Source organism: Hippoglossus stenolepis, chromosome 13, assembly GCF_022539355.2.
Source record: "Hippoglossus stenolepis isolate QCI-W04-F060 chromosome 13, HSTE1.2, whole genome shotgun sequence".
Lineage (NCBI taxonomy): Eukaryota > Metazoa > Chordata > Actinopteri > Pleuronectiformes > Pleuronectidae > Hippoglossus > Hippoglossus stenolepis.
Window position 1 is genome coordinate 8,409,939 of NC_061495.1, and position 27,747 is coordinate 8,437,685.

General features: G+C 42.3%; 2 protein-coding genes across 6 annotated transcripts in view; one reads left to right on the top strand and one right to left on the bottom strand.

The window, feature by feature from the left end:
- LOC118120500 (general transcription factor IIF subunit 2) overlaps positions 1-4,377 on the top strand; it is a 33,700-nt gene extending 29,323 nt beyond the window's left edge. For both annotated transcript variants that reach the window (XM_035175504.1, XM_035175505.1), the window contains exons 6-8: positions 1,509-1,608; positions 2,930-3,073; positions 3,832-4,377. In XM_035175504.1, the coding sequence (XP_035031395.1) occupies positions 1,509-1,608; positions 2,930-3,073; positions 3,832-3,963 (376 nt within the window). In that variant the 3' untranslated portion in view covers positions 3,964-4,377. The remainder of the gene's footprint in view (positions 1-1,508; positions 1,609-2,929; positions 3,074-3,831) is intronic.
- A 2,246-nt stretch (positions 4,378-6,623) lies between these two features.
- ranbp2 (RAN binding protein 2) lies at positions 6,624-27,685 on the bottom strand. 4 transcript variants are annotated; one of them, XM_035175366.2, is made up of 30 exons: positions 27,415-27,685; positions 26,625-26,692; positions 26,412-26,523; positions 25,508-25,663; positions 24,606-24,836; positions 24,313-24,455; positions 23,769-23,964; positions 23,315-23,455; positions 22,975-23,134; positions 22,359-22,540; positions 21,657-21,856; positions 20,979-21,102; positions 20,242-20,406; positions 19,837-19,974; positions 19,447-19,578; positions 19,105-19,329; positions 18,909-18,992; positions 18,549-18,690; positions 18,337-18,431; positions 13,766-18,242; positions 13,201-13,278; positions 11,942-12,118; positions 11,552-11,638; positions 11,290-11,468; positions 10,651-10,930; positions 9,717-9,806; positions 9,464-9,615; positions 9,098-9,371; positions 8,325-8,680; positions 6,624-7,211 (listed from the first exon to the last, which is right to left on the bottom strand). In XM_035175366.2, the coding sequence occupies exons 1-30, from the start codon at positions 27,484-27,486 to the stop codon at positions 6,906-6,908; spliced, it is 9,222 nt and encodes a 3,073-aa protein (XP_035031257.2). In that variant the 5' UTR covers positions 27,487-27,685; the 3' UTR covers positions 6,624-6,905. The 4 variants fall into 4 exon arrangements, with proteins under 4 accessions (XP_035031257.2, XP_035031256.2, XP_035031254.2 ...); XM_035175365.2 differs by having other exon boundaries at positions 11,281-11,468; XM_035175363.2 differs by having other exon boundaries at positions 11,266-11,468; positions 27,415-27,684.
- Positions 27,686-27,747: the final 62 nt, after the last annotated feature.

Below are 27,747 nucleotides of genomic sequence, written 5' to 3' on the forward strand. Positions count from 1 at the left end.
GACGAGTTGTGATGGGTTGACTGCTACTGTTTGTACACCAAACACTCAAGTCCACTCAAACTAAAACCTGCTCTTTCTCTTCTGTATTGAAATCTGTTATTCCAGCCTGAGTTAGTGGACCTTATCGCTATAGCAACAGCATCACTGTGGCAGATGAACCCCTACAATACAACCAGAGGCCAGCACACACACAGTTGTTTTTTGTGTGTGAGACCATTTCACCCACTAATACATTACAGGAAAGATGTTTAAAGATAGGCGATGCGAAAAGTTCTTTCCTCACAGAGATTCTTCTGTGACCGTGTTACATCATCCGCCCTCAAACCACGGAGCGTCTGTGCAGATCGGAGCCGCTCAGATTCCACTGAGACGTGATATTTGTCTGCTGTACAGTAAAGTACACACTGAACTTCGATTGGTCCAGTTGTGTTTCATCTCAGACTCCACAAAGAGAAATCTTACATTTGCTCTCCAGTTTTAAAATCTTACATTTGGACAAAAATTAAGTCCCCACATCGTGGGTCAGGTAAAGACATGTCTAAGGTTACATTTAGGTTAAGGTTTGAGATAAACATTCTTTATGGTTGTTACCAGGGGCATATTTATAAAAAAATACAAATAGATTGCCTTGTAAAAATCAGGATTGGTTAAATAAATTAAGCGAGGTCGGGTTAGGTTTAGGTTAATAGACCTCATGGGGACCAAGGCCCAATCCCAATTAAGCAAAACTTTATTTCTGAGGTCATGGTTAAGTTTGGGAGACAAACTACGCTGCCCCAGGCTGTCTACAATGAATGAAAGTCAATGTGAATTCCTTATAAGGATAGCTACGCAAGCCTGTGTGTGAGAAAACCTTAAGTTTTAATAGAAACCTCACCACAGGTTTGTATTGTAGATGTAGTGAGTATATGAATCATCAGAATTCATTCCCAGAATTCTAATCTGAACATCCTTGAAGATACATAATTCAAATCATATGTATGTGTTAACTTGAGACATGTGTGTTTTATTAATGAATATGATCAGTTTAGATTTAGTTAATTCACATACAATATGGAGGATGAAATATGACTCATCTACATATAAACAAGAGAAAAAAGCAATTGTCTCTAATGCATCACCACTAACAGCTTTACTAACATGATCTCTACTCTTGTATCCGACCATTGATCTAAATCATTTGTTCAATGAGCCCGGTCAAGATGAATGACAGTCGACAGAAAATAAATAGAAAGCAGCTGACAATAGAAAGATGTTAGTTTAACCTCAGGATGCAGACAGATGCTCTGAGGCAACCGTGGCAACAGGCACATCTGTCTGTGTGAATCATGAATCATGTAGATCACAGACATGATGGCAAAGTGTGTGTGTGTGTGTGTGTGTGTGTGTGTGTGTGTGTGTGTGTGTGTGTGTGTGTGTGTGTGTGTGTGTGTGTGTGTGTGTGTGTGTGTGTGTGTGTGTGTGTGTGTGTGTGTGTGTGTGTGTGTGTGTGTGTGTGTGTGTGTCAGGTTGCAGCTCAAAGAGTCCACCAAGCCTCAGCGTTTATCACAGCAGCTCGATAAAGCCATCACCACTGTCTTCAAGCCTGTGGCCAACCACGATTTCAATGTGAGTACTATTAACAGCAGTGTGTTTGTATTTAGCTTTGTGAGGACCTGACAGAGTGTGGACGTTTTGTCTGGTCCTCACTGTTTCAAAGAACTGTTGGCGGGTTAAGACTTGATTTTTAGGGTTATTAGGAGAATTAGGTCAGTTCTTGTGAGGCCAAAACACCAGGTACACAAGTGATGATGTGTCTCTAACATCTGCAGGTGGTTGGTAACTTATCATGAAACTAGTGCAGAAGGCCGGACACGATAACTATTTTTGTTGGAGGATATATTGTCCCAATGGCGATAAGCGGTAATATTGTAATTTCAAGACCTTTTTGTGCCCCACAGTGTCAGCGTCCAGATTTCAGTCTGTGTATGTAGAAAGTCCGTTTCAGTCTCAACCATAAGAAACACAAACACAACAAAAAGATATTTTCTCAACAACTCAGGAAAGTAAACAGGAAGAGAAGTGTCCGTGTCCCAGTTCAACAGTAGTTTCTATGTGTTCAGGTTTCTCACCGTACTGTGGATGGTCAAGTCGGTCGATTAGTCGGCCATCCGGCGTCGGTCTTTAACTCCACCAAGGCCGGCAGCAGGTCTACAGGCCTCATATTCTGTGTGTTAGATGTCACACAACTGTCTGAATCACCTCCTGCACAGTGTTGTTTAATAAAATGTGATCCTTCTGCACCATCAGTGGCATAAAAGCTGTTTTAGCTTCTGCACGTCCCCATGTTTTTAATTTTTATCCAAAAGGGCCCTTCAGTTTTTCCACATCAATTTCAGTTTCTTTGTATTTTTCCACCTCTTCTTTTTCTCCTCTACAAAACAACTATGAATAAATTAGTTGACAAAATAAAGAGCAGATTAATCAATAATGAAAACAGGCCTTACTTACAGTCTTAATAAAGATTGCCGTGGTTTGGAAAGGAAGAAAAAACAACATTGATAACATCATAGTGATGCCTTCATGGTTTCTGTGGCCGGCCTTGGGGACCACTTGTTTTCAGCAGAAAGAAAAGCTTGTGTAACAAAGTGGAGGTGGAGTTTGAAGGACTTGAGCCTCAACAAGGCCTCATAGGAAACGTAGGATCCAGTTCTTAAACTAAAAGTCAGGATATCTCAACGTTAACCTCAGAGATTTTACTCAACTTTTTACAGTCCCAACAATTAAGTCCACTTCGTCAAAAAATAAAATATAAAAGCCAATTTATGAACATGATATTAACTAAATACTTATTTCATGGGAAGGAATGAGCGTTGGAGTCATAACTTCACATGTAGTCATATCCACAGACATAAATATCGACTGAACCCACAAACCTGTTTATTCTCAGTTGGAGTATGAGAAGAAGAAGAAGACGGAGGGGAAGATGGTGAGAGCAGAGCGACAGGTCGTGTTGGACATGCTCTTCTCTGCCTTCGAGAGGCACCAGTATTACAACATTAAGGACCTGGTGGACATCACCAGACAACCTGTGGTGAGTGAGCAGCACACACACACATTCACAAAACACACACACACAACAGAACAAAAAATAAAAACAATACACCTGCCCACTATCCACCTTGCTTTGTTAAATTTGAACAAAACGCCCACGGCATGATGTTCATGCCTGCTCACACTATCTGTTGTGGCTGAATTTTGGGCCAACACACTCACACTCACACACACACAGAGATAAATCAATACGGTGCCGTGGATTGGTTCCAGCTTGCGGAGAACAGCGATGTGTAGGTGCTGATGAGACCTCGAGGTCCTCCTCTCCCTCCCTGATTGCATCTGATTGCGTAACGGCTGAGTAGGAGTCAAACGCTGCAAAACACTCCACGCCACCACTTCTCTCCTGAAGCACTTGGCTAACACTCAAATTAACCAAACTAAAGTAACAGAATTGTCCATTATGAAAAGTCTTGAAACGCCGAGCGCTCTTATTCATTAGGCAGAGCCGGCTGGTCTCCGTAAGCTCAACAGAGGCACCTGGTGGTCGTTAGAGAGTATAGTCTCTCACAAATGGCACGACTGAGTTGTCTGCTCTTCTTGTAATGACAGAATTGTCTTCCACATTCATTCATGTTCATTAAAACCAAACTAAGAAACAAAGGGTCTGTGCAGATGTAAATGTGAAGTAGTCGGGTGGGTGAACACAAGCAGAGTCACAGGGAAATTTAAAACAGCTCAACACGTTCAGGGAATATGTGCTTTTGACATTTTTGTAATTAAATTCTCTCCTCTCAGACGTACCTGAAAGAGATCATGAGGGAAATTGGGACGTACAACAGCAAGGGAGCTCACAAAAGCACCTGGGAGCTGAAGCCGGAGTACCGACACTACCAGTCGGCCGAGGAAGAGGAGACGGAGGCCTCCTAGTTCCAGGAGGAACCTCAGTCTGACACCACCTGCTACGAGAGGTTGATGAGGAATTCAGGGACTTCCAAACGTAAATCCTCTTTATCAGACATGCAGCTAGAATGTGTGTTTTGAAGTTTCTTGGCAGTTGAGGAATGTGCAATCAGTTGCTGTGTGGAATAATAATATAAAAATGCAGATATAAAATGTAGAAGGCAAAAACAGTGACATTTTCCTTTTTCATAATCCCAGGATGAATGTTTAGTAATCTTTTTTGTATGTTGTATAATTCTATAGACATTTTGTGTCTGAGCAGGCCGCTGGGTGGACTGTTACATTATATTTAATTTGTATGTGGGAACATTAATGTGACTGAAAATCTGTTCTGTGCTGAACTTTTCTTTTGCTTCCTGAATAAATGTCACTGAACCTTCACATCTGTCCTACTTTTATTTCCCTGAACAGTCACACTTCAGCAGAACAGGGCTTTTATCACAGCAGAAGCACAAGTGGAGATAATGACAATCATGTTTTTAGTGAAAAAAATAATAATCCTCCTTTCATTACGTGCACTCAGTTTGTATGATGTAATGATTTAGAAAAGTAGAGTGACACACAGTGGAGCTCAGACCTCTGCCAAGACTCAACAGTTCAATTCTGCACCAAATCTGTCATGTGGACAAAGTTCTAAAACTAGTGAAGATATAGAAAACTGTTGCTTCTAAGGTGAATTATTATCTAGGAAATCAGTGGAAAATGTCAAAACAAAACCTCACAAGGATAAAAAAGTTCTGTGGAAATGTTGCGATGCTGAATCCAACAATATTCCTTTACAGATGGTGGTGAAGGGAAGAATCTGCAGTTTGATCAGTTCACGGATGTAAAACAGCAGTAATTTATTGGTCAGGCAGCAGCTGTAGTTGACAGTCGGAGGGTTTTTTCCCCTCTTGTGGCTTCAGTGAGAACAACAGGAACATGAGTGAGTTTGTGAGTGTTTTCGTGTGTATTTCAGAAAATAAAGACATCATCTCCTGTCGAAACGTTTCAGCTGCAGCAGTGAATCAGAGGAAATCAAAGACCGAAGAGCAACGCTGCTCGAAACCCTTTTCCCTGTCCCGGTGCACATTTCTAGTAGTGTTACTATGGCAACCGTGGCAACAGCATTTAACTGTGTTTACAGTGAATCACAGAGAGAAACCTGAGAGAAACCTGCTGGAATTTAAACATGGAGCGTCTCACACACTCTAAACACTTGTCAGTTTGATCAGGTTTATTTAATTTATTTATTTGACCTTAAAATTAACACTGTTTAGATAACAAAACATTATTGTGGAAACACATTCAGGCAGTAAAGAGATTTGTATTTTTCGACCAAAACAAAAAGATCCATATTTGAATTTTATAGGATGATTCTGGAAACTTCACTGGCCTCCACTTGAGAGCCACTATCAATGAATTATTTTTTCAATGAAATGAATATTGTGTTTCTTCCAAGCTGAACCAGCTCCTCTCCACATTCATTCTTTAAAGTAATATTCATAGTATTTCTCATTACACTTTATTTTGAAAGATGCACATTTTTTGCAGCAGAATCAGCTTTGTTTCATTATATTAATAATTATACATGTGCTATTTTCATTTAATGAGCCGTTTATTGGAAGACAGTTCAGTGAGGAGACTTCATGTGAAGAATGGACAAACTCACTGGTGGTGGTTGATGGAACAGAGAAACTGCTGAGGACCTGAAGACCAGGGCTCTGGACATGGAGCCTGGACGTGATTGGGTCACGGCAAAATACTGAAATGACAGAGAACAGATTCAAAGTTTGACAACGACATGATTGGTTTACTGTTAACATCCAAAAGAGGGAAGAGTGAGAAGTGTGAATGAATAAGACAGAGAAAGTCTTCCTGATTTTAACTAAACCCATGTGGTCTTGTTTGGTCCCTCTCTCCACATCCAGGGTTTAGAGAATAGTTCATGGCCCCTAGTGCCTCACTTTATTAAGTTTGAAATCTAGGTGTCATCTTTTACCCGACGTTGACATGCGACAGACATATCCCCACGGTCATCGAAGGTTTTTAGTTTCAATATAAGAAAATGTATTTGAGCTTCATACAAAACATGAACAGGAAAAAAGCAGTCTGACCAAGAGCGTAATAGATTTAAATAAAGTTTAAAAACTTACCAGGTCTCTTAGTGTGTCCGTTTGAGCAGAGTTGTGAACAAACAGTGGTCGTACTTCAAAGTGACTGGACTAATTTGTAAACATTTCAAATAAAACCGTTCACATCAACAGCCATGTTACCTGTAGAGTAACTTTATTTCTCTTGTCAGTGTTCGATTGTTTAGTACAACAGAAACCATTTTTATGTTTATTGTGATCACCTTTGTAAAACTCCATACCAGATGTGACGTCATCATCCAGTAGCATCGCGAGACGACTCCAGTTTATAGTGTATGTAGGAAAGTATCAAGTGGAGTTTCACCTGTGGGGGGCGCCCTACCGTCAAAAGTACTCAGGGCAGCATTCGTAGAGGAGGCAGGAGCCCGGTTAAAAACCAATGTGTGTATTCAAATAAAAGCCCTTGAAAGTAAAGACTTAAAATACTAGAGTGGAGCCTATGAAGACAACCAGCATACTCAAACAATTAATTCATGTACAATTAAACACAAAATAAACAAATTATGGAGTATTTATTGACAGATGATGATAAAGATGCAAGTGCAACACAGAAACAAGTCTGCACCCACATAGTACGACACCAAGGTAATAGAAATTATTTTTGTCTAAAGCAAAAATCATTTTTAGTTCAAGGCTACTGGAGTCAGGTGTTGACCAGTCGTCCTGTGATGAGCGTGGTTTGGGTTTTAGCAGGAGAGAATGACACTGGGAACACATCGTTTTCCAAAGTCCTGTATGACCTCGACTTTATAACCTGAACTGAACATTAAAAAAAAACTACAGCTGTCCACAGTCTGTGATGACCAGCTTCTTCGTGGGCACGCCTCCCTTCGTGCCCAGCTCCCCCATCTGCTGCACCACGTCCATGCCGTCCCGCACCCAACCAAAAACCACGTGTTTGAAGTCCAGGTGCTCGGCTTTCTTCAGCGTGATGAAGAACTGGGAGTTGTTGGTGTCGCGCCCACAGTTGGCCATTGACAGGATTCCTGGGCCCGTATGCCGAACGTCGAAGTTCTCATCCTCAAACTTGCTGCCGTAGATGGACTTGCCTCCCGTGCCGTCACCTTTTGTGATGTCACCACCCTAAGAGACCAATGTGGTTTTGTTAATGATGTTACACGAAAGCAGCTTCACAGATTCACACGAAACTTGGTGGAAAGATGCGATAATGGTCCCAATTTAAATGGAGTAAATTCGGATTAAGAGGCAGATCCAGGAACTTTTGTGAGATTGGGCATTTTTCAGCATTTGTCGTTAATTTCTCAAGGAATAAATCATGGATTAAGGTGTGAAAAAATAAATCTGGCATATTTAGGTGGCGAGTATCAATGATTGTGTAGAATTTGGTGAAGCTCAATGAAAGCCAATGAAAACCCCCAATGGGTGATTTTCACAGCACAAGCAATTGAAAAGTAGGAAATGTCTCAAAATCAGCATTATTTCACAAGTATCTACTAATTTTATGCACATTTGACAGACACGGGTCTGAGAGTTTGGAAATTAGTTAAGAAATTGGCAACCGTGATATCCAGGGCTGTAGGAAGAGTGCACGTTGGGCCTTGGCCGAGGTGTAGGCGCCATTCCAGTAACTTAGTTAGTCAAATAATCACATCATTGAAACACATTCATCTGCCATATTTACTATATCACATTCCATGATATAGTTGTAAGGCTGCTTCATGAGCAATATGACCCAGGAGTTTTGTAACAAAAATAAATGAAAACCAGGGTCTTTAAGTCCCATCAGGTCTCTTGTTTTCTTACTGAAAAACATAAAAATAAACCAGTGAGTCATACTGAACAAATTATTGTGACGCAAAGCCTGGGGAGTTATGACAGGAAGCATTTTTGATTCAATACAAATGGAAAAATAATAGTTGTACAACAACTACTGAACTACAATTAGATGAAACACTGATTTATTTTACCGTTTGTGTAAATTTGATATTCAAACCAAACTTGACGATAACCGTGCACATGAGATTTGAGGCATTGGCCCAAACAGATGAATGATTAAAACAGACTCAGTTACAGTTGGGCTGTAAGTACTGTAGTCAGGGCTATCATTACAGATGTGTTGAGTCAACACCAGTGAGCAAACATCACTCAGTGAGAGGAGAGCGTAGGTTTGTCAGCTCTAACCACATCATGCTCATCAAGAAATGCAGCTCTGCACAAGTTCAGTCATCTCCTCACCTGACACATGAAGTCCGGTATGACTCTGTGGAAGACGGAGTTCCGCAGTCCGAAGCCTTTCTCCCCGGTACAGAGAACCTTGAAGTTTTCTGCCGTCTTGGGCACAATATGGGAGAAAAGCTCTATGGTGATGGTGCCCAGTGTTTGGTCGCCGGCTGACACTTTGAAGAACACCTGTGGGTTACTGTCTCTGGAGTGCTCTTGAATTCTAGACATCTGTGGCGACAAGACAGACGAGTCATCGCTGCCGCTCTGGCCTATTCGGTTCTGACACTCGCAGAATGTCTTCTTGAATGATTCTGCTATCTCGGGGGTTTTGAACTTGGCCGCCAGCTGCTCTACTTCACCATCGCCATCTGGAAAAATGACAAGAGTCCGTCAAGATTACAGCTGAAAATGTATGTTGGCACAAAGCAATTTTTAATAATGGGCATTTTTGGCCAATTACTGCCTTCAGAAACCTTTTGTCAGATCTGCATCTGTACAAAACCTGTTTAAAATATTCATGGAAAAGAAATATACAGAGATAAAGAGGTAACAATTAGAATCACATATTAGGAAAAAACATGGAGCTGAATGTGGGTTTGCTGTGATCCAAGCTGCTCTGAACATGAGAACAGAAGATATCACACCAGTGTAGGGCTTTTTTTCTCACCACGGTAATAAAGCAAGTACACCCCCCCTGGTGTTGAATCTAGCTAATCTACATCAGCCTGAAGTGAACATTGGTGTCATAAGTGCAGAAACTGACATCACATCCGCAGCATGTGTACCTGAGTAGTCGGTAGCGGTCCATATCAGCGAGTTAGCCGAGGCGTTCATAGGTTTGAGCTCCATCACCTCAGTGATGTTGTGGTTTGCACAAACCCTCAGAACTTGCTCTCGCCGCATCAGGATTCGGTAGAAATGTTTGGACGGGTGGAAGAGGATCTTGAGGTCACCTACTCCGCGCTCTTTCCACTGACTGAGGTCCCGGTCCCATCGGTACAGCTTGGCACGCTCCTTAAACAGAATTTCCTCGTCCTCCTCTCCAGATTTGGTCTCCACCTGAGAGACACAGTTACATCGTGAGCTGTGGTCCTCAGTCAGTAAAAAAATTAAAAGTAGATCAAATATTGAAAGTCAGCATTTTAAACTACCTCTGGTAGAGACACTATTGGTTCAAAATGAATGTCCACATTGTTTGAAGACTCATCATCAGTGCCCCCCTCTTCTCCAGTATTTTTTGGTGCTGAGGGCACTGCACACCCAAACACTGTCGCTCCAGCATTTGCCCACGAGAAGTTGGAGTCTGCGAGAAAGACAAAACATTAAATACGTAGTGAAATATTATTTCGTTGTGGCGATACCTTGGTAGATACAATGTTAAAAAGAGGCAAATCAGAAGCCAACCTGTAGATCCAAATGAATAACCTTCTGTCGTTTGGGCCAAGTCAGCAAATGAGAAGCCACTAACATCTTTGAAGCCAAAGCTGGAGAGGTCTGAGGTGGGAGAACAAAGTTAACATTAATCAATCATAAGTATCAAAAGTATGTGAAAAACAGCTACTGTGATCTTTATTCTGAGGTTATTATAAATGAATGAATGTGTAAGTAGCATTTTATCTGTTCTTTCTGAACACTTTTCAGAATAAACCAGATTAGAAATTAGGGGGGAAACTCATCGACATCTGAGCTGAACAGAACGAAGAAGATGAATTATTAGCATCATCATGTGTAGTGGTTCCACACTGTGCTGTACACTGCTGATGAAGAGGCAAACACATCCAGACACCAGTAAATCAATGGCTACATGTATGTAACTTAAAATGACACAGAAACATCAGAGATGAATCTTGTGAAGATGGTTGTTTCTTAAACTGCCGGGGACATTGTGAGTGATGTTTAGTTCAGACTACATGATTTGTAGGAAGATTTCTCAGACATATTTTGGAACTCGCCGACAAAGGTCCAATTGCCATTTGTGAACTCTCAAAGGTACGATTCCAGAGGCTCGCCAACACAACCCCAGTGCAGGACAGGTTTGGCACGGTATACAGTTTGGAGACCAGACATACTAGTCAGGGGTTTCTACTGGTGAGCAATCGTGTATGACCTCCTATCGCTAGTCAGTTGAGTAGTATGAACTCATAACGACTGCAAGACTCCTGATCACACAAAAGGGTAAGTTGTGTTGTGTGAACTGCACAGCGATCCAATGACTCGAAAAGTCGCTTGGTCTGAACGTGGCATAAGTCAGCTGCTCCTTATATTTAGTACACCACACCCAAAATGTAAGATTATCAAAGGTAGTTAGTTGTAGTGAAAAGCAGAAAGTGCTCTGTACCTTGACCAGTTGTAGTAGAAGTGGTAGAAACTGTTGCCTCAGTGTTGGACTCCGGCTCTGAGCTCTTCTTTGTTGACAGGTCGATGGGACAGCTGCTGCTGCTGATGCTGCTGCTGGGAACTTGACTACAAGTCTCCACTGGCTGCTCCGGGGTCGGCTCCTGTGGCGTAGACGTGTTGCCTGCAGTGTCTGAGCTGCTGGATGACGGAGCTGGTGTCTGCTCTTCTGGGGCAACTGCAGAGCTGCTGGGGGCTTCTGCTCCTGTATTTAACTGGGCATCCTGGTACGAGGGACAGGGATAACAAATACAGTCAATAGGCTTGTAAGAAATAAGATATGTGAGATTATGTGGCCTACATGAGCGTTATTTATATGTATCACAGTGACAGGTTATTCAGTCATCAATTCATTATTGGATTGGACTAGTTATATACTATATATAGATATATATATATCTATATATAGATACTCTGTATTAAAAGGAATCTGATCATGCTGAAAGAAACTTGATCAGAACATCCCTGGTACTTAGATACTGTCTGCTTATATGCATATTTGATCTGAAATTGTATCTCTACAAGATTCAGTGCCCTTTCAATGTGCTGCATCATTAACCAGTTCTCGCTGTGCCTTGCGGACTTCTGTCTCGAAGTCCTCCGTCTTGTCGTGGTCTGTATCACTGTCTGTGGTGCTCAGGCCGCAGAAGAAAGTGGGTGGAAGCAAGAGGCTTTTGGCCTTCTCCTCTTCCTGCGGCGTCGGCTTCTTCTCCCACACCACCTGGCAGTCTGGCTCTGAAGGCGGCACACTCAAGATAAGGGCTGGAGAATGGAACCAACAGTTATAATTATTATGATTTACTGGACATTACAGAACATGACTGTGAGAGGATTAAGATACATACCATCGCTACACGCTGAGGCCCCTTTCTCAGGAGCATCGGGGTAGAGCTTTCCATTCAAGGCTTTTACTGCGGACTCAAAGTCCTCGTCTGAAAATTCAGAATTAACAGTATTTTTGCATTAATTACATTTTAATCTGCTAATGAGGAAGATATGTTGATTTCACTGTTCCCACTTCACTCCTACAGACTTGGCCAATGAAACAGACACAGGAGGGTCCATTTTAATTACACTTATTAATTAACTTTATATTGTTTGGCTAAAGTTACCATTTGTAATGAAATAGTAGCAACTTGAAAACAAATGCAAAAATGTATAGTGACTAGTCAATTTATTCAACTACTGTGTACAAGTCACCCTTTTATACTATTTTCAGACTCTTTTGGCCTCACCATCAGTTTGATCATCGCTGACGTATCCTGGTTCGTTCTGGTAGCAGAAGAAGGTGAGTGGCAGCAGGAGCTCCCTGGCTAAAGCAGCCTGTTCAGCAGTGGGTTCCCTGACATACAAGATCTCTACTTCTGAGTCCTCATCCGACCCTGCACCACCTTCTTCTGCCTGTGAGGGCCCTATGACACAGATACGATAGAGGTAGAACAAGACAGTCAGGCTGGGAAGGTACTGTTCAGAAGATCAGCAGAAATTAATCCGCCTCCACTTAATTCCCTTTAGAACCACAGGTGTTAGTTCACACACACAAATACGTCATGCTCAGCAAAACGGAATAACATGCGTTTGATTTACACATGTGTGAGACCTGTATTAAGAACAGATTATGTAAGCATGTCTCCATTTTCACTTTACTGACTACACCAGTTGTTAATTGCATAAATGTCAGAAGCTAGACTAGAGACAGGGAATTACATTTCACACTGTTGCTACACATCCTGCACTAAAAATGGAGTGAGTGATGTTTGCACAGTGCATTCCTCTGTGAGGGAACACTCTGTGTGGAATCTTCTCAGCTCGCCTTTCAATAGATATCAAGTGTAACGGATAAGTGTGCTGTTGGGATTCAAAACTCTAGTCTGTTCTGGCTAACATTTAATCAACTGGTCAATTATTACCAATTTTAGAATAATTGAAAAAGCTCAACACCGCTACGGACTGAAGTCCAGTATGAGATCTGTGATCGTCCTTCAGATGAGAAAAGGTTGAACTAAACACAATGACATTTGGTTTTTAGTAGGTAGAATAAATACAGCAAAGACTAAATTGAAAGATTTTAGATTAATTGAACTTTAAAATAATTTAGACATGGGAACTGTGAAACACAATGTGAAAAATGTTGTGCACGACAGCCATATGAAATGATCAGACATGATAATTCTGAATCATCATTCATCAAAGTTAAACAGACTCCTTGTTTATTGAACTTAATCTACTACTAAATATATATATATAAAAAAAAACTCTATAAAATGACCTAACTGCATGTCATTTCTCTCCCATCATCTCCGGTACGAGACACATGCTAAGGTATTATTAAAATCCATTGTTCAGTAAAAACTGCACCTCCACACACTGGACATGCAACACATTAGCTTCACTGTTTTTTCCACTCCGTGCATCTAGGTTATATTGTTTCTGGTAGTAAGGGCCAGCCAGGTGACAGCTGCGGTGTTAACACACACTACAGTGATTAGAGTACCTGGGGGTTCAAATTGGGTGGTTGATGTGCTGGTCCAAAAAGCCATTGGGTTATCTTTGAAAAGCCTAAAATCCAGCCCTAAGGGATGATGGGTTGTTGGGCGAAGAGAAACTAATCGTGAGCTTGGTAGCATAAATCATAAAACAAGGCCAAAAGTGTTCAAATGAAAATCTGAAATACCAAGAGCGTGTGTTGACTAAATAATACAAAAATGTGGGTTTTAAAAAAATATTACTACGGGTGAGTGAAACATATTTAGCAAAAACCTATTGTTGATTAAGTGTATAATTTTAAGATGGAGGTATATCTTCAGTAAAATTAAATAACAGCATAAAAAGTGGTTGAAATGGGAAATCAGATATTAATACAATTTCTGTCCTAGTAAAAACAGACTGGGGGCTTGGCTGAGTCAATCACAAAGATGATGGAGCAATGAGATGGAGATGGAACAAGACAATGAAGTAAAAATAAAATGATCAACAACAGACCTGAACCTGTTCAAAAACTGAAAAACAGGAAAATATCGAACATGTATTTAGAGCGTTTTTTGTTTTGATTTTTTTACCTTTCTCTGGGACTTTGAATGCAGGTGATGCAGGTGAAGGATGTCCAGCATCTTTAGCTTTCAGACCGGATGCAGATTCCTCACCCTCAGAGGGAGATCTCGGGGAGCCAAAAATCTTCTGAAGGCTATCAGTGCCAAAGACAAACTTAGGAGGAGACACCACCGTCTTTGAGGAGTTGCCTGGACCCGGAGAACTGGGTGAACATGGCTTAATGTCGGGGAAAAGCTCTGTACGTTCTTTTGTGGTCTCCTCTAGAACAGCGATGGCTGCCTTCCCACATACAGCTGTTGCAGTCTTTGTAGATCCTGCAGATGCAGTGTCCGGAGATGTGGGAACTACAGAGGTCACTGGAGTCATAAGTTCCTCATTTTCTTGAGCGACCTTGGCATCTTCAAAGACTTGTTTGAATGCGTTTGCAGTATCCTGCAGCTTGAACCTCACAGCCAACTGCTCAATAGTACCCTCTCCTTCTTCAGCAAAGTCCATGGCACTCCACACCCAGGCCTTCTCAGCGCCTTTCATAGGCTCCAGCTTCATGGCTGCTGATATCCAGTGGTTGGCACATATCTTAAGTACCTGGTCTCTCCTCATTATCAACCTCACTTGTTTGGTGGTAAAATTCTGCAAGATCTTGAGGTCCCCGATTCCCCTCTCCTTCCACTGACCCAGCTCCTTATCGTAGCGATACAGTTTGGCCCTGTGACTGAAGACCACCTGCTCATTTTCCTCTCCTGTTGAAATATCCACCAGATCAGGCAAGGGGACTACAGGCTCAAAGTACTGGCCATCCCTCTCCTCATCCTGGGTTACATCCTGCTCATCGTCAGTACCCTCTGACGTTCTGCTCTGGTTAGGCTTAGCAGGAGACTTGGACGGGCTGATGCCAGGTTGGAAGCTGAAGCTGAACCCACTAGTGGATTCTCCAAAGCGGAACAGGTTCTTTCTCAAGGGGCTACTAGTGATGGGAGAGGCATAGACTGATGTGTCAGCAGTATCATCTAAAGCATCTTCTCGTAGGTCGTAGTTATCCCACTCCAAGGTGGGACCAGTGGTTTCACCGTGACCCTTGATTACAAGGCTTGAAACATTGCTGGATGTTATATCTCCCTGTTTGTCATCATCTTTGATCTTTGTTTTCTCATCTGTCAAAAAGAATTTCAGGTCTTTCAAACCAGACTTCATTTCCTCTGCTTTCTGAATGAGATGCGCTGTCCGGCCTGTGTCAACCAGCTTGTGGGGGGTTTGCAAGGGGATGTCCAAAAGAAGCCTCTGACACTCATCAAACTTCACTTTAAACTCCTCAGCCAGCTCTGTGGTTTTAAACTTGGCAGCTAACTGTTCAAGTCTAGCATCTCCCTCAGCAAAGTCATTGGCCAGCCACATCCATGCTTTATCTGACCCTGCCAAGGGCTTAAGATTCATGGTGGTGGTGATCCAGTGGTTGGCGCACACCTTCAGCACCTGCTCTCTTCTCATGAGCACCCTGAGTCTGCCATTTGTGGTGTTTTTCAGGAATTTGAGTATCCCTACACCGCGCTCTTTCCACTGACTGGTGTTGGTGCTGGTGTCAAATCTGAACAGTTTGACACGCTGAGAGTAAAGAACCAGTTCATCTTCCTCCCCTGTCACCAGATCCACCTTATCAGGCATCTGAACCACTGGTTCAAACTGAATATCGTCATTTTCCTCTGTTTTATACATGTCGTCATCCTCCACTTCATGAGAGGCAACCGTCTTAGTAGGGGTTGCCTGTAACGATGAGAACATCTGCTCACCGGCCCCAGAGAAACCTTTAAATTCTGTGTCTTTCTCGCTTAACTGGAAGTCTGATCCAGAGGACTGTGCCAGGTCAGAAAAACTGAATGTATTGGGTTTTCCAGTAATTAATGGATTTTGGTCTTGTTCCGTTTGGTCCTCTGAAGGTGTAGACACATCTTGTTTCTCATTATGTTTGTCAGCTATGCTTTTAAGAAAGCTAGATGCTGACCCAGATGGAGGTGTTGGATCATCAGTTGAGGCAGTATCCTGAATGCCAAACTTGAAGCCACCACCTGCATTAGGCATTGAGAAAGAGAAGCCTGAAGCACTTGTGCTACTAGATCCAGACTGAGGAGTTTCAAACTTGAAAGAATCTGCAGAGCTTTTATCTTTGTTGTGGCCAAACTGGAAAGTGCTGCCAGCTCCAAACGGCAGTTTGAATCCAGTTGCAGGTGGCTGACTTGATGAACTCTTGGATCCAAAGGCAAAGCTGAAGCTGGAGGCTGTGGGAGCAGCACTGCTTGTGCTTTTAGCGTTGGGGTTTGGTGTCTGACAAGCCACACACTTATTGGCAGAGCCATTGTTTCTCACTAGACAAATGTCGCAGTCCCATTCGTCATCCTTCCTGGCAAACATGGCTTCTAAAGAGGGCGTTTCATTTGGGGCGTGGCATGAAACACATTCATTAGCTGATGCATCATTTCTGACCAGGCAGACATCGCAGTCCCACTGTTCATCCTTCTTTTCAAAACCAGACCCAAAACCTGACACTGCTGGCAGATGTGATGCTTCTGGAGGCCCCTCTGTTGATTTAGCAGCAGGATTTGGGCTATAACAAGCTACACATTTGTTAGCAGAGGCTTCATTTCTTACTGCGCATATATCACAATCCCACTGCCCAGGCTTCTTCCCAAACTGGGCACCAAACCCAGAGCCCACAGAACATGTAGAGGGCTCCACTTCAGGTGCATCTGCAGGTGGTGTGGTTTCTGCTGTAGCAGTTGTTTTAGCTGAGGCTTTTAGAGCATTACAAGAAACACAAGTGTCTGAATTGGCCTCATTTCTTACAGAACATTTGTCGCAGTCCCACTGCCCCGGCTTCTTTCCAAACGGAGCTACAAAGCCAGAACCAAACGCACTTGTTACTGTGTCAGCAGGTTTTAAGGAACTGGTCCCAAAGGTAAATGAAGAGGGTATAGAAGCTCCAAAAGCACCAAATCCAGAAAATGTAGAGCCAGAACTACTGGGTTTTGATGAATCTGTCCCAAATTTGAAACTAAATGGACTCGGTTTGGTGTCACCAGCAGCCTGAATGTCTGGTTTTGATGAAGAATTGGGATTGGCGGTTTGACATGCAACACACCGCACGTCTGTGGGTTTATTTCTTACATAGCACGCATCGCATTCCCATTCACCTTGTTTAAGTGCAAATTGGGCTGCCAGTGATTGAGAATCTTTGATGCTCTCCTCTTTCTCCTCCACTTGACTTTGCTCTTCTGGTGATTCAAGGACAATTTTCTGGGCTTCCTCAAACTTGGCTCTGAAAAGTGATGCCTCATCTGCTGTTTTAAAGCGGATGGCCAGCTGTTCTGGCTTAGGCTCTTCATCTGCATAATCAATGGCATTCCAGACCCAGGATTTGTCAGAGCCTGCATTCGGTTTTAGTAGCATATCAGCATTGATGTAGTGATTGGCACAGATCTTGAGGACCTGTTCCCTTCTCATTAAGAGGCGGACTTTCCCCTTAGTGCTGTGTTTTAGGATTTTAACATTGCCAATACCTCGCTCCTTCCACTCTTTTGTCTCCGTGTCAAAGCGATACAGCTTTGCCCTGTTACAAAACATCTCCTCCTCCTCTTCCTCACCCGTTTTCACATCTACTTTATCAGGAAGAGGTACAATGGGTTCAAAATGAGGGCCATCCTCATCCTCCTCAACATGAGTGCTCTCATTGTCACTCTCTGCTGCTTTTTCTGCCTCTGGTGTGTAACTGGATAACCCAAACACTGGCTTGGCGGTGTCAGAATCCCCAAATTTAAACGGCTGGTCCACTTTTCCAAACAGACTTGCAGTGTCGGTACTCTCTGCAGAATCGACAAAGGAAAAGCTAGTCGGACTTTTGGTGCCGAAGGTGAAAATGCCTGTTTGGCTAGTAGGCTGCTCCTGAGCGGAAAGCTTCTCTGGAACAGCATCCGTTTTAGTGGGAATGTCAGATGTAAGGAGACCAAGCAGACTTTCACTGTGCTTAGCCTGAGAAGCAGAGAAAGTGAAATCGCCATCGTTGGATTTAAAGTTGGAGTTGAATTTGAACGAAGATGAATGTGTTGACTGGGCAACTGCCCCTGCTCCAAAACTAGGCACTTTGGGGGCTTCAGCAGGCGCCTGTTGGCTGAAGGACAGCTTCCCAAAGTCCATAGGTTTCCCGTCTATGCTCTTTGGTGGCTGAACGGGGACTACAGATGGTTTGGTGAAGTAGCCAGGTTCAGGCAGAGGAGGGTTAGTGGTTTGTTGGGTTACACTCTGGCCATAGTATTCTTCACTGTATGGTGAAAGAAGGCTTGTGGCTGGCGATTCAAATCGCAGAGGGGCACCAAAGACTTGTTCTTGAGGAGGGTAAATGCAGGGTGGGGCTGTTTGCAATGGAGGTGTGTGAGTGGGCGGCTGGTAAGCATACATATGCTGCTGAGGTGGCATACGGTTCATACCGTACACTGGGCCCTATGTAAAGAAGAGAGAGAGAATAAAAATCTAATGTCACTCAATATACTTTCAGCAAGTGTGTTAATGTAAATCTGTTAGATGATGATGATACCTTGGTGGGGGTTACATTTACTGCAGTGCGCAGGAGATACTGAGAGTTATAAGCTGGAGACTGGTTGTAGTACGCAGAGGGGGTTGTGGTGGCAACTTGAAAAAGAAACATTACATAGATGTTTAATTTACAAAATCTTTAATACAGTAATTGCAAAGAAAAATATGTAAATACATATTTAGACATGCTATCTTTCCATGTAGTGTTCTTACCTGTTAGGGGGGCACCATGGTACGACTGGACTGGGGTAAAAGAATCCTGAACGCCCTCAGCCCCATAGCTCTCCCCATACATCTTATGACGAGGAGAGCCTGCATTCCCTGAAGAGTTGTGCCTTAGATCATGAACTTCATTCTGCAAAACGAGCAGCTTAATGAGAAGTGGCTTAACTTAAATACAGACATACAGAACAATTAACCCCCACTAAAAGTAACACAGAATAGTGATTAAGGACCATATCATTCTCATCACCACTCCACTGCTTTGAGTTTGAAAAAAAATGTATGTAATGTATGAATCTCTGTGTGGTTGCATGGAATACATTTTTTTTTAAAAATATGTTGAATCCAGACCTTGAGGGCTTCAACTTGCTGACACAGCATCTGAAGGAGACTTTTCTGGTCCTCCACCCAATGAGGTTGCGTCTTGGGAGAAATCTGAATGACAAGGGAAAGAAATCATAAAATGTGTTTTCAATCGAAACTGATATTAAAAGGAAACATTTAAATATAATAGACATGAGGAGTATTACCAGTAACCTGAACCTACCAGTCTTTTGGCAGGAGAGACTATGCTTTTGTTTGGAGAAGGACTGGAAAACTTAATGTGGGATATTGTGGCACTGGTTTCTATGGGATGAGCAGGACTAGAGTGCGCTGGTCCTCTCTGACCCTCCTCTTTCTCCTCCTCTTCATCTATGGCCTCTCCACTCTCCCCCAGCTGTTGGTTCACATCATTCAGGAGGTCCACAACTTCCTCCATGGACACAGGCAGCTGGAACATAAAATATAGGCAACGGAGTTCACATTTACAACGAAAGGCCAGATGATACCCTGTGCCGACCACATTGACTCAATTAGTAAACAATGTGTCGTGGTTCAAAAGACTTACCTTCTCAATGTCGTCGGCATTGGCATTGTAGATCTTAGACAGGTAGGTCCTGAACTTTCTCAGGAAAGTGATGCACCTGTCTTGGGTCTCCTCAACCCCATTGCTGGCCTCCTCTGAGAGCCGCTGGTAGATCTGCAAAGGAAAAGCACATCACAGTGACATGCACAAGCAAAGGTGTCAGAAACATATTAACTAACTATTAAATTAAAGGTCTAACAATCAGATGTCATATTAAAGGACTGATCCTTGTAAAATGTCTGGAATCTGTATGTTGCTGTTTGATTCATAATTATGACTGTGGGGGCAATATCTATGTTTTATGAGCCCCATTTGAGCCAGTAGCTGTCATGAATGAGAGCTGATTGAATAAATCTGGAAAAAAAGACTTACCTGAGCCAAATGCCAGAAGGATGACATGTTATTGATGGTTTCCAAGGTAGCAATGGCCTCCTCTGTCCTGCCCTCAATCTCAAGAAGAGCTGCGTACGCTATCTTGAATTCCTCTTCATAACCCTTCACAGAAGAAATCTGAGACGGGAGAAAGACATACACATAAATACTGGAAGCCAACACGATAGACACCAGTGGGAATCAAACCCCAATCCTTTAAGACTAGTACCAAAAAACCTGTTAAACCAATATTGATTTGGTCATTAAAAACAATCATAAATATAAATCAATTATAAACTATTATTAAGGTAAAGCACTCATATTCATTGCTCATAAACACACAAAAGCGAGACATTAAATTAACATTTCCAACCACTATTATAAAGTTTGAGAAAATGTTTTAACCTGAATATCTTTAGAGGGAAAGTGCATGAAGAGGGGGTCGAGGGGTTCGGGTATGCCACGTCTGTTTTTGATCTTTTCCAACAGTGGGAGGGCGACTTTCCAGTAGTGCACACTCCGACCAATGTAGTCCGTTTGGTCATAGTACGAGTTCACAGTCATATTAGCCTAATGCAGTGTTGACAATATTAAGGAAAGAAAAATAAGAATACAGTTTTCATAGAGTAATTTCCTTCCGTTACAAATTCTACACAATTTAAATAGTTACACAGTGAGAGAAGCAGCATACATGGTTGTTTTGATATCTTTAAGTTTGCAGTTGTAGAGTGAGTGACAAGGAGCAGGTGTAAAGCATGTGGGTCTCTGGTTAGTATCTGGCAAGGTGCTGACATATCTAAGTGGTTAGACATTTTTCTGTCTGTGCTAAATGTCTGACACCTATATATCTAGTGCTTGTATATTACTGCAGGCCAGTAGCAATCACACAGAATAAAAACAAGGATTTCAGATACAGTAATCTGTTGCTATGTGGTTTAGAATTAATATGACTATAACAAACTTTAAAATCTATTTAAAGCACAAATACAACATATTTCTAATCTGTCACAGAAACCCCACCTAAAGTCCTAACCAAAAGAGTGACAAACACTTCATCTACTGGCTAGACACTTCTGTTGTCAAGCTTCCCACTCACTGTGCTTGTGTTAACTGTTTGTGTGTGTGTGTGTGTGTGTGTGTACCGTCTGGCTGAGACACTGTGCCCAGTGGATGGCCAGTGCTGGTTGAAGCCCATGTTTCTCTCCGGCTCTCAGAGTGCTCAGTCCATGTTGCACAATCATTCGCCGCTTGCCAGACATGCCGGTGCTGCAAGATCAATTATCAAAATCATCAAAAATACTGAATATTCTTAGTCCTCAAGTCTTACAAAAAATGAACGAGTATCCTTTTTTTTACCCTTTTGTGTCACTTATTATGTTTGCAGACACCCGCCCTGGCAAAAATTTCACATTTGTGATCATACGTACTGTTTCATGATTTTTTAGACACCGACACAAATAGCCTCAATGTAAATGTAATCCCTTTGTCCACAAGTTCACCTTTACTTTCTATGATTTTCGTGAGATGTCACATCAGTAAATGATGTCTTTATGAGACAGCCTGACAAGTTGGCACCTCCACTGTTTAAATTTTGCAGGATTGGCAATGTTCAAATTATGAGACAAAAAAATTAAGCTTTGAAAGCCAATAACAAAATACATGTGCTCGCATGATGCCATGAGTGCAACATATAGGGTCTTTAGAGCAATATTTATCTTAAGGTAAACAAAGGTTACCAATGACATATTTATTGCTTTATGTGGGGACAACTTTTTCTATTTTTGAAGATGATTTAACCATCTTCAGGTTTTCAGACTCACGCTGTCTGTTTATGAATAAGGCTGTTGAGGGCGTCCCACCACTCCCTCTGTCTGTCAGTGGTCAGGAGGCGAAGGAGAGGAAGTGGGAGGCAGCGCGGCTCATAGAGCTGCTGTTGTTGCTGCTGGTTCAATGAACTGCTGATTTTCGCTGTTTCCTGGAATTGACAGTGGCTACAGAACACCACACCATATAAAAACACCTGGAGGAAAAACATAGGAGATATTTTAACATTTTGAAAGTGCACATAGAACCACATTTTCTGAACACTCTGATGCTGACAATTTTTTTTAATCACACCTTTTATCTAATGCCATTATTTTTTTTTGTATACGAGGACAGCAGGCTTATTGTTTACAACTAAAATTGCATGTTGCTTTTGATGGTGAATAATGTTAGTCCTGTAACAGCTACACAAGCTTTCCAAGCCACCTTGCAGTCTGAACTGCAAACATGTTTTTTTGTTAAGAATCATATTCATTCAACACTTTGTGATCCTGGGACAAGAAATCCCTTTGCATTACGAATTCAGATTTTTTTAAAGCTCTGGTGTAAATGCTGATAATAGGATTAATGCAAGATCAGATTTTCTTGGATGTCTTGAACATTGGAGGCTAATGAAAAACTATGTGTAGACGTCTCTAGAGAAAGCTTCATCTTGTTTTATGTGAACCCATCAAACCAGCTAGCATGGTTCGTCCTACCTCCAGGTCCAGTAGGCAGATGGACTCTGGTGCATTTGTGTCCAGTTTGGAGGTTTCCAGGGTTAACCTCGGAAAGAGCTGCGCTAGCCAATCTCTCAGTGCTGGTCTTTGGGCCAAAAGAGTCCACTGTAGCCCCAACCAGCTCAGATGTTGCAGGTCACCACCATGTAGAAGGATGGAGCCTAGAAAAGAGGCAACAGAGTTCTTAAAATATAGGAGTACTCAGAATGCGACAGCATTGTATGCAGAACAATTAAATACGTTTGCCACTCTTTGAGATGATCTGAAAATATTTCAAACAACTATAGATGGATGCAAGTATTATCAGCTCTGCAGTGTAAACTGTGTTTGTCTAAATCATGTAAATCTATAGACGACAACCACACTTTTCTATTATATTGTCTATTTGAAAGAAAATCATGACTCACAGCTAAACTTACTGTGAAGTTACTAAATTTCCCAATGTAGTTTTGTGTCCATTAATCATTTGCACATTACAAAATTAACCTGGCAAAGATACATATAAATGTTTATGACAATCATTTATTTATCAAAAACTAATATAGACAAGAGAAAAATCGACCCGATTTACTCAGTCCAGTAATAAGTTTTGTACCAGTGTCCCATTTGGCCAGTTGAGAGAGCTCTGGAACCATGGTGTTGGTGGTACGAATGTCATCATTGGCAATAAATGAAGATCCAGTGGAGGCCTGGGTTCCAAATAGCAATTCGAACAGCGAATCCTGACCACTGCGGTTTCCAAATACCTCAACCACCTACACACAGACAACATTAAACGATTATTATTATTATGTCTCTTCTAAATATATAAACAAGGCTGTCTCTGTGTGATATGAGGAATATGATGCAGAAATTATTAATGTTGGTCTGGTTTTCATCATTTATGACTGTAAACACAGAGTTCAACATGTCAGATATTATTTAACCATACTGACCTCTCTGATTAAGTTGGATAAATCAGTGCTCAGATTGAGCAACATGTGTCCAGCCTGACTCTGTCGATCGTTGGCCAGCAGCTCTAGAAGCGGTGGGGCTGGCTGGTCTCTTTTGGTCATTTTAGGCTTTGGTCTGGAGACCTGGTAGAAGGACAAACAAAAAAAGACTATTTTCAAAAGGTTCTTGGCTATGGCTGCCAAACAAAGTCTGCAAATGGAAACAAAGAACATTTAAGAACGAAGCCTGCATAAATTATCAAAGAAAAAGGCAGCTGTTTAAAGGTGAATGCATTGCTAGGGTAGGACCAGTATATGAGTTAAATTATTAAATTAACACAAAAATCCATAAGCTGAAAATAACCTGTAAAATACTGCAGGTAACATTTTTCTGTTTTACCATCCTTCAGATTTATTAACATGTTAACTATATTTGCTTTATCTGGCACATCAGTACCTGGTATGCTAGCAGGTAGCACAGTGCAGCCATGTCAATGACATCCCTCCAGGTCTGCTGGCGGTCCTGTGCCAGCTTCACCAGCAGTGTTGCAGCATGAAGGTAGAGGTGACCTCTCATCTCCACAAACACCTCACAAAGATCATCTGCGTGGCAGCCCGCAATGCTGCTCAGTGTCTGCATAGCTTGATCAAAACTGCACACATAGACATGCACAAGTTTATTATACAGCACAAAGTCTCCTGCTGTTATGGTGAATCGACAAGGGTCACCTAGAAGGTGGTGAAAATATGACAAACCTAAACCAAGTTATAGTATAAAATAATTATCACATATCAGTGATAAGATTAATGAGTCAATCTGCAAACTTGGTATGATAGAGCTGGCAGCAACTGAGGCTAACACATCAAATCTAAAACACTTTCCGTCACATTTTAATGGTAAAATGTCCAGTGTAGTGTTTCTATAACAGGGTGTAAAACATTCCTCACTGTGGCATCCTTTCAGTGTGTGTACAACGCCACAAGACCTCAACATGACCTACCTCTTGAGTGCGTCACAGCTGGGCTGCACACTGCTCTCAGACAGTGTGATTCTCAGCAGGTTGCAGTGGGCCAATAGCAGCTCCTTCTGGAGTCGCCGACACGACTTTTCATTACTAGAAACACTGGGCTGAGCCAAATATTCCTGAAAAAATATAATAATCCATTGTAAACAATATTTTGGAGTTTAAAAGGTTAGAGGTTATGTACAAAGCTTTGAAAAAGCCACCTATGCCCTCCTACCATAGCAAATATACTGTAACTACTGAACTTCTATCACTGAGTCCATGCTCACCTGCAGTGTGCGCACCACCACTGTGTACCAGTCCAGACTGTGGCTTAGCAAGCCCCTGTTCTCAGCAGCGAGGCAATGCTTGACGGCTTCATCCAGTCGACCATCCTGACAGAAGAGCTGAACCAGCTTCACGTTCACATGTGCATCACCTGGCCTCGCTGCCAGCTCAGCCTGGAGGAGGTCAAACAGCCGGTTCCAACCCTGCTGACCCTGACGACTCAACAGGCGCTCCTGCACAAAGTGGCACAAATAAACCAAAAATAATCAGCATGGCATCCCCTCCACCTTTGTTAAATGGAAGCCTCCGTGTTTTCTATTACCTATGGCTGCCTGCTTGTTTACTTTGTCCCGCCACAGACCCAACTCTTTTAAAATTTTCTAATAATAACATAAAAGACCTTTAGCCTTGTGTTTTTCTTACTTGTAGCACTGTGTGCAGCACACTTTACATCACTGTGAGTGAGTGTGTGTGTGTCTGTAACCGTGTCTGGGCCTCTTTCCCTTACAAACACATTGACCCGTCAAACATAGTCTAATTGGCCAACGGCAGCACCATGAAATATCCTGCTGTGCCGGTGGAATGTCAAAAAAATCCTTATAGTTTTTAAATTGTCTTGCAGGCAAAACAGAACTTGCTATAACATCAATATTGAGGGAGAAGACAGAAAGTTTTCCTCCGTCATTCCCATGCACAAGAGAGGGTACCACGTGTGTTTACAATAATGAAAGCCCTGTTCATAGAAAGTTACCAAGTTTAAGACAATGACAACAGTGTGAGGTGCACAAAAGGCTGTGATCTAGGCACAAATTAAAGAGTGATATTAGTTGAGTTGATGAGAAGACTGACAGACGCAGTGTCAAACAGAGCTCTTACTAGAGATTCAGAAGAAAAGAAGCCTCACCTTCAGGTTGAAGACAGCAGGGTTTCCTGGCAGCAGCATCTTGGCAGCTTTGTCCACCCAGAATTCTGCTTTGCCGTCAAATTCCTCCTGACTGACCAGTAACTCAGCCACCTTCAACACCAGGTCCCCCTGGGCAGGGTTCAAGTCCACCGACCGCTACAGACATACAGAGGTGAAAGCATCTTAAGGTCAGTTTTTAATAAAGCGTGCAGACATGTGATAGATCCAAAGACCATGACACTTCCAAAACATGGAGGAAGCAGGCTGAAGAGACCAGTAAGAAAGAGGAGCAACTTATTGAATAAACACAGTCAGGAGTCCAAGGCATAAGAATGTCATACACTGTGCATCCGGTAAAAACAGATTTCCCCCACAAATAACCTCTCTTTCAGTTAGTCAAAAAATTGTTCATTCCAGTAAGCTCTTCCCTCCCTATGACATGTAGGGTCATAAACCACCTGCTTCATCCAAGGTCATTTCTCTCATTGTTAGTCGGTAATAATGTCTTTTTTTCTTATCGACTCTTTGACAGTGAGCTGTCGATCCTTTTGCAAAAGCTTCTTCTTAATAAATATACAAAGACAATTTCGTTGTTTGCTCTATATTTTCAGATTTCCATCACAACTCTGACGCAATTTATGACTTTGGGATAAATTACACTGACTTGACTTTAATGTCAGGTTATCTTTTGATTTTATTTACTTTTTACATTTTACAAATGCTTTAACTCCAACAACAAACCCTGGAATGAATGAAGTTGAAAAGGCAGGGTATGTGGCAGACTTTCATTATTCTCATTTTAAAACACTTGGGCAACACCATTCGCTATAAGAAGCACAACATGCAATGCATTCTTTCAGGAGGAGGTAAGACTTTTCTCTGCACTCAGTGATGTTTCTCCTACCTTGTAACATCCTACAGCCTTGCCGATGTCTCCCTCTCTCTCGTAGAGATGTCCAAGGAATTTGTGTGCTTTAGGATCCCTCTGCTGGACTTTGAGATATTCTGACACATGTCTAGGAAGGGATGGCACAAGCAAGATATCTGTCAATGTAACAGAAACCTCTTGAGAAACTATAAACACCAGTAAACACCAGGGAGACGAGCATGCGCTTACCTTTTAGCAAGCTCATATTCCTTTGCCTCAAAGTACAATTTAGCAAATAGAAACCCCTTGGTTGGCTTCTGTGGAAAGACAGTATTGAAGAAGAGTGTGAGGGAAGCAACAACAGTTATAGCAATAATGAATCAGTGTTTTCTTACTCAACTATTTCGAAACTATGAATATAAATACGATCACAAATACAAGCTCTTTAAACATGATGTCTTCTAGTTGTCCATCAGACTCGAGCTAGTGTTGCTGACTTGTCCCTGGTTGAATACTTTATGAGTAATTGTTTCTTTGGAGGTGTGTTTGTGGTGCCAGGAAATGTAATAGTTTACCTTCGCATAGATGCTAACAAGTACGCAACTGAGTTTTAAACAGTCCACTTATATAACTGACAAATACACAAGTTAGCTGCGTACATGCAGGTTAAAAGGGGAAACAGGGGCTTCGTTGTTCCGGACATGTATAACTAACTCAGGAAGCTGTCAGTTATACATGCCTGTAGCTAGCTGGCTGTGTGACGGTAAGACGGGCTAATCGCCTAGCATAGCTCATACCCCATGCCGCCCATTTCTAAAAGGAGAGGACGCGACGGGGCGCTAACTTGCCGGTTGGCCCCACATCCGCGCTGCTAGCCGCGGGACGGCTAATGAAGCTAACACCAAACACACGACCGTTGCGACTGTTTCAACGCGTATTAGCACGATTTAAAAAAAAAATAATAATAAAGCTAGCGTTCATTTGAGCGGGTGTTCAGGCTGACACATGCTGGCTACCGCTAGCCGCCGGCTCGACTTACCTCTTTGAGCGAGGGAGAGGAACTCTGCGCGGAGGAGACGTACCGGTCCACTTCAGCCTTACTCCGCCGCATGGCTTCACAACACGGCGGCTGCTGCTGCTACAGCCGCGCACTAATGTCCGCGTAACACCAGGGAGTCGGTCAAAGTTTTCAAATGTAGCATTCGTGTGATCTCCTCTTCTTCTTCTTCCCGGCACTATTTAGCGCACTGCTGCCTCCCACCGGTAGGGACTTATCACTGCAGATTGTGCCCTCAGTCGATATCTTGTGTGATCTCCCGCTGACACTTCTTCACGTCCACAACACGTGACAGCGCGCAGGCTGGGCAAGGAA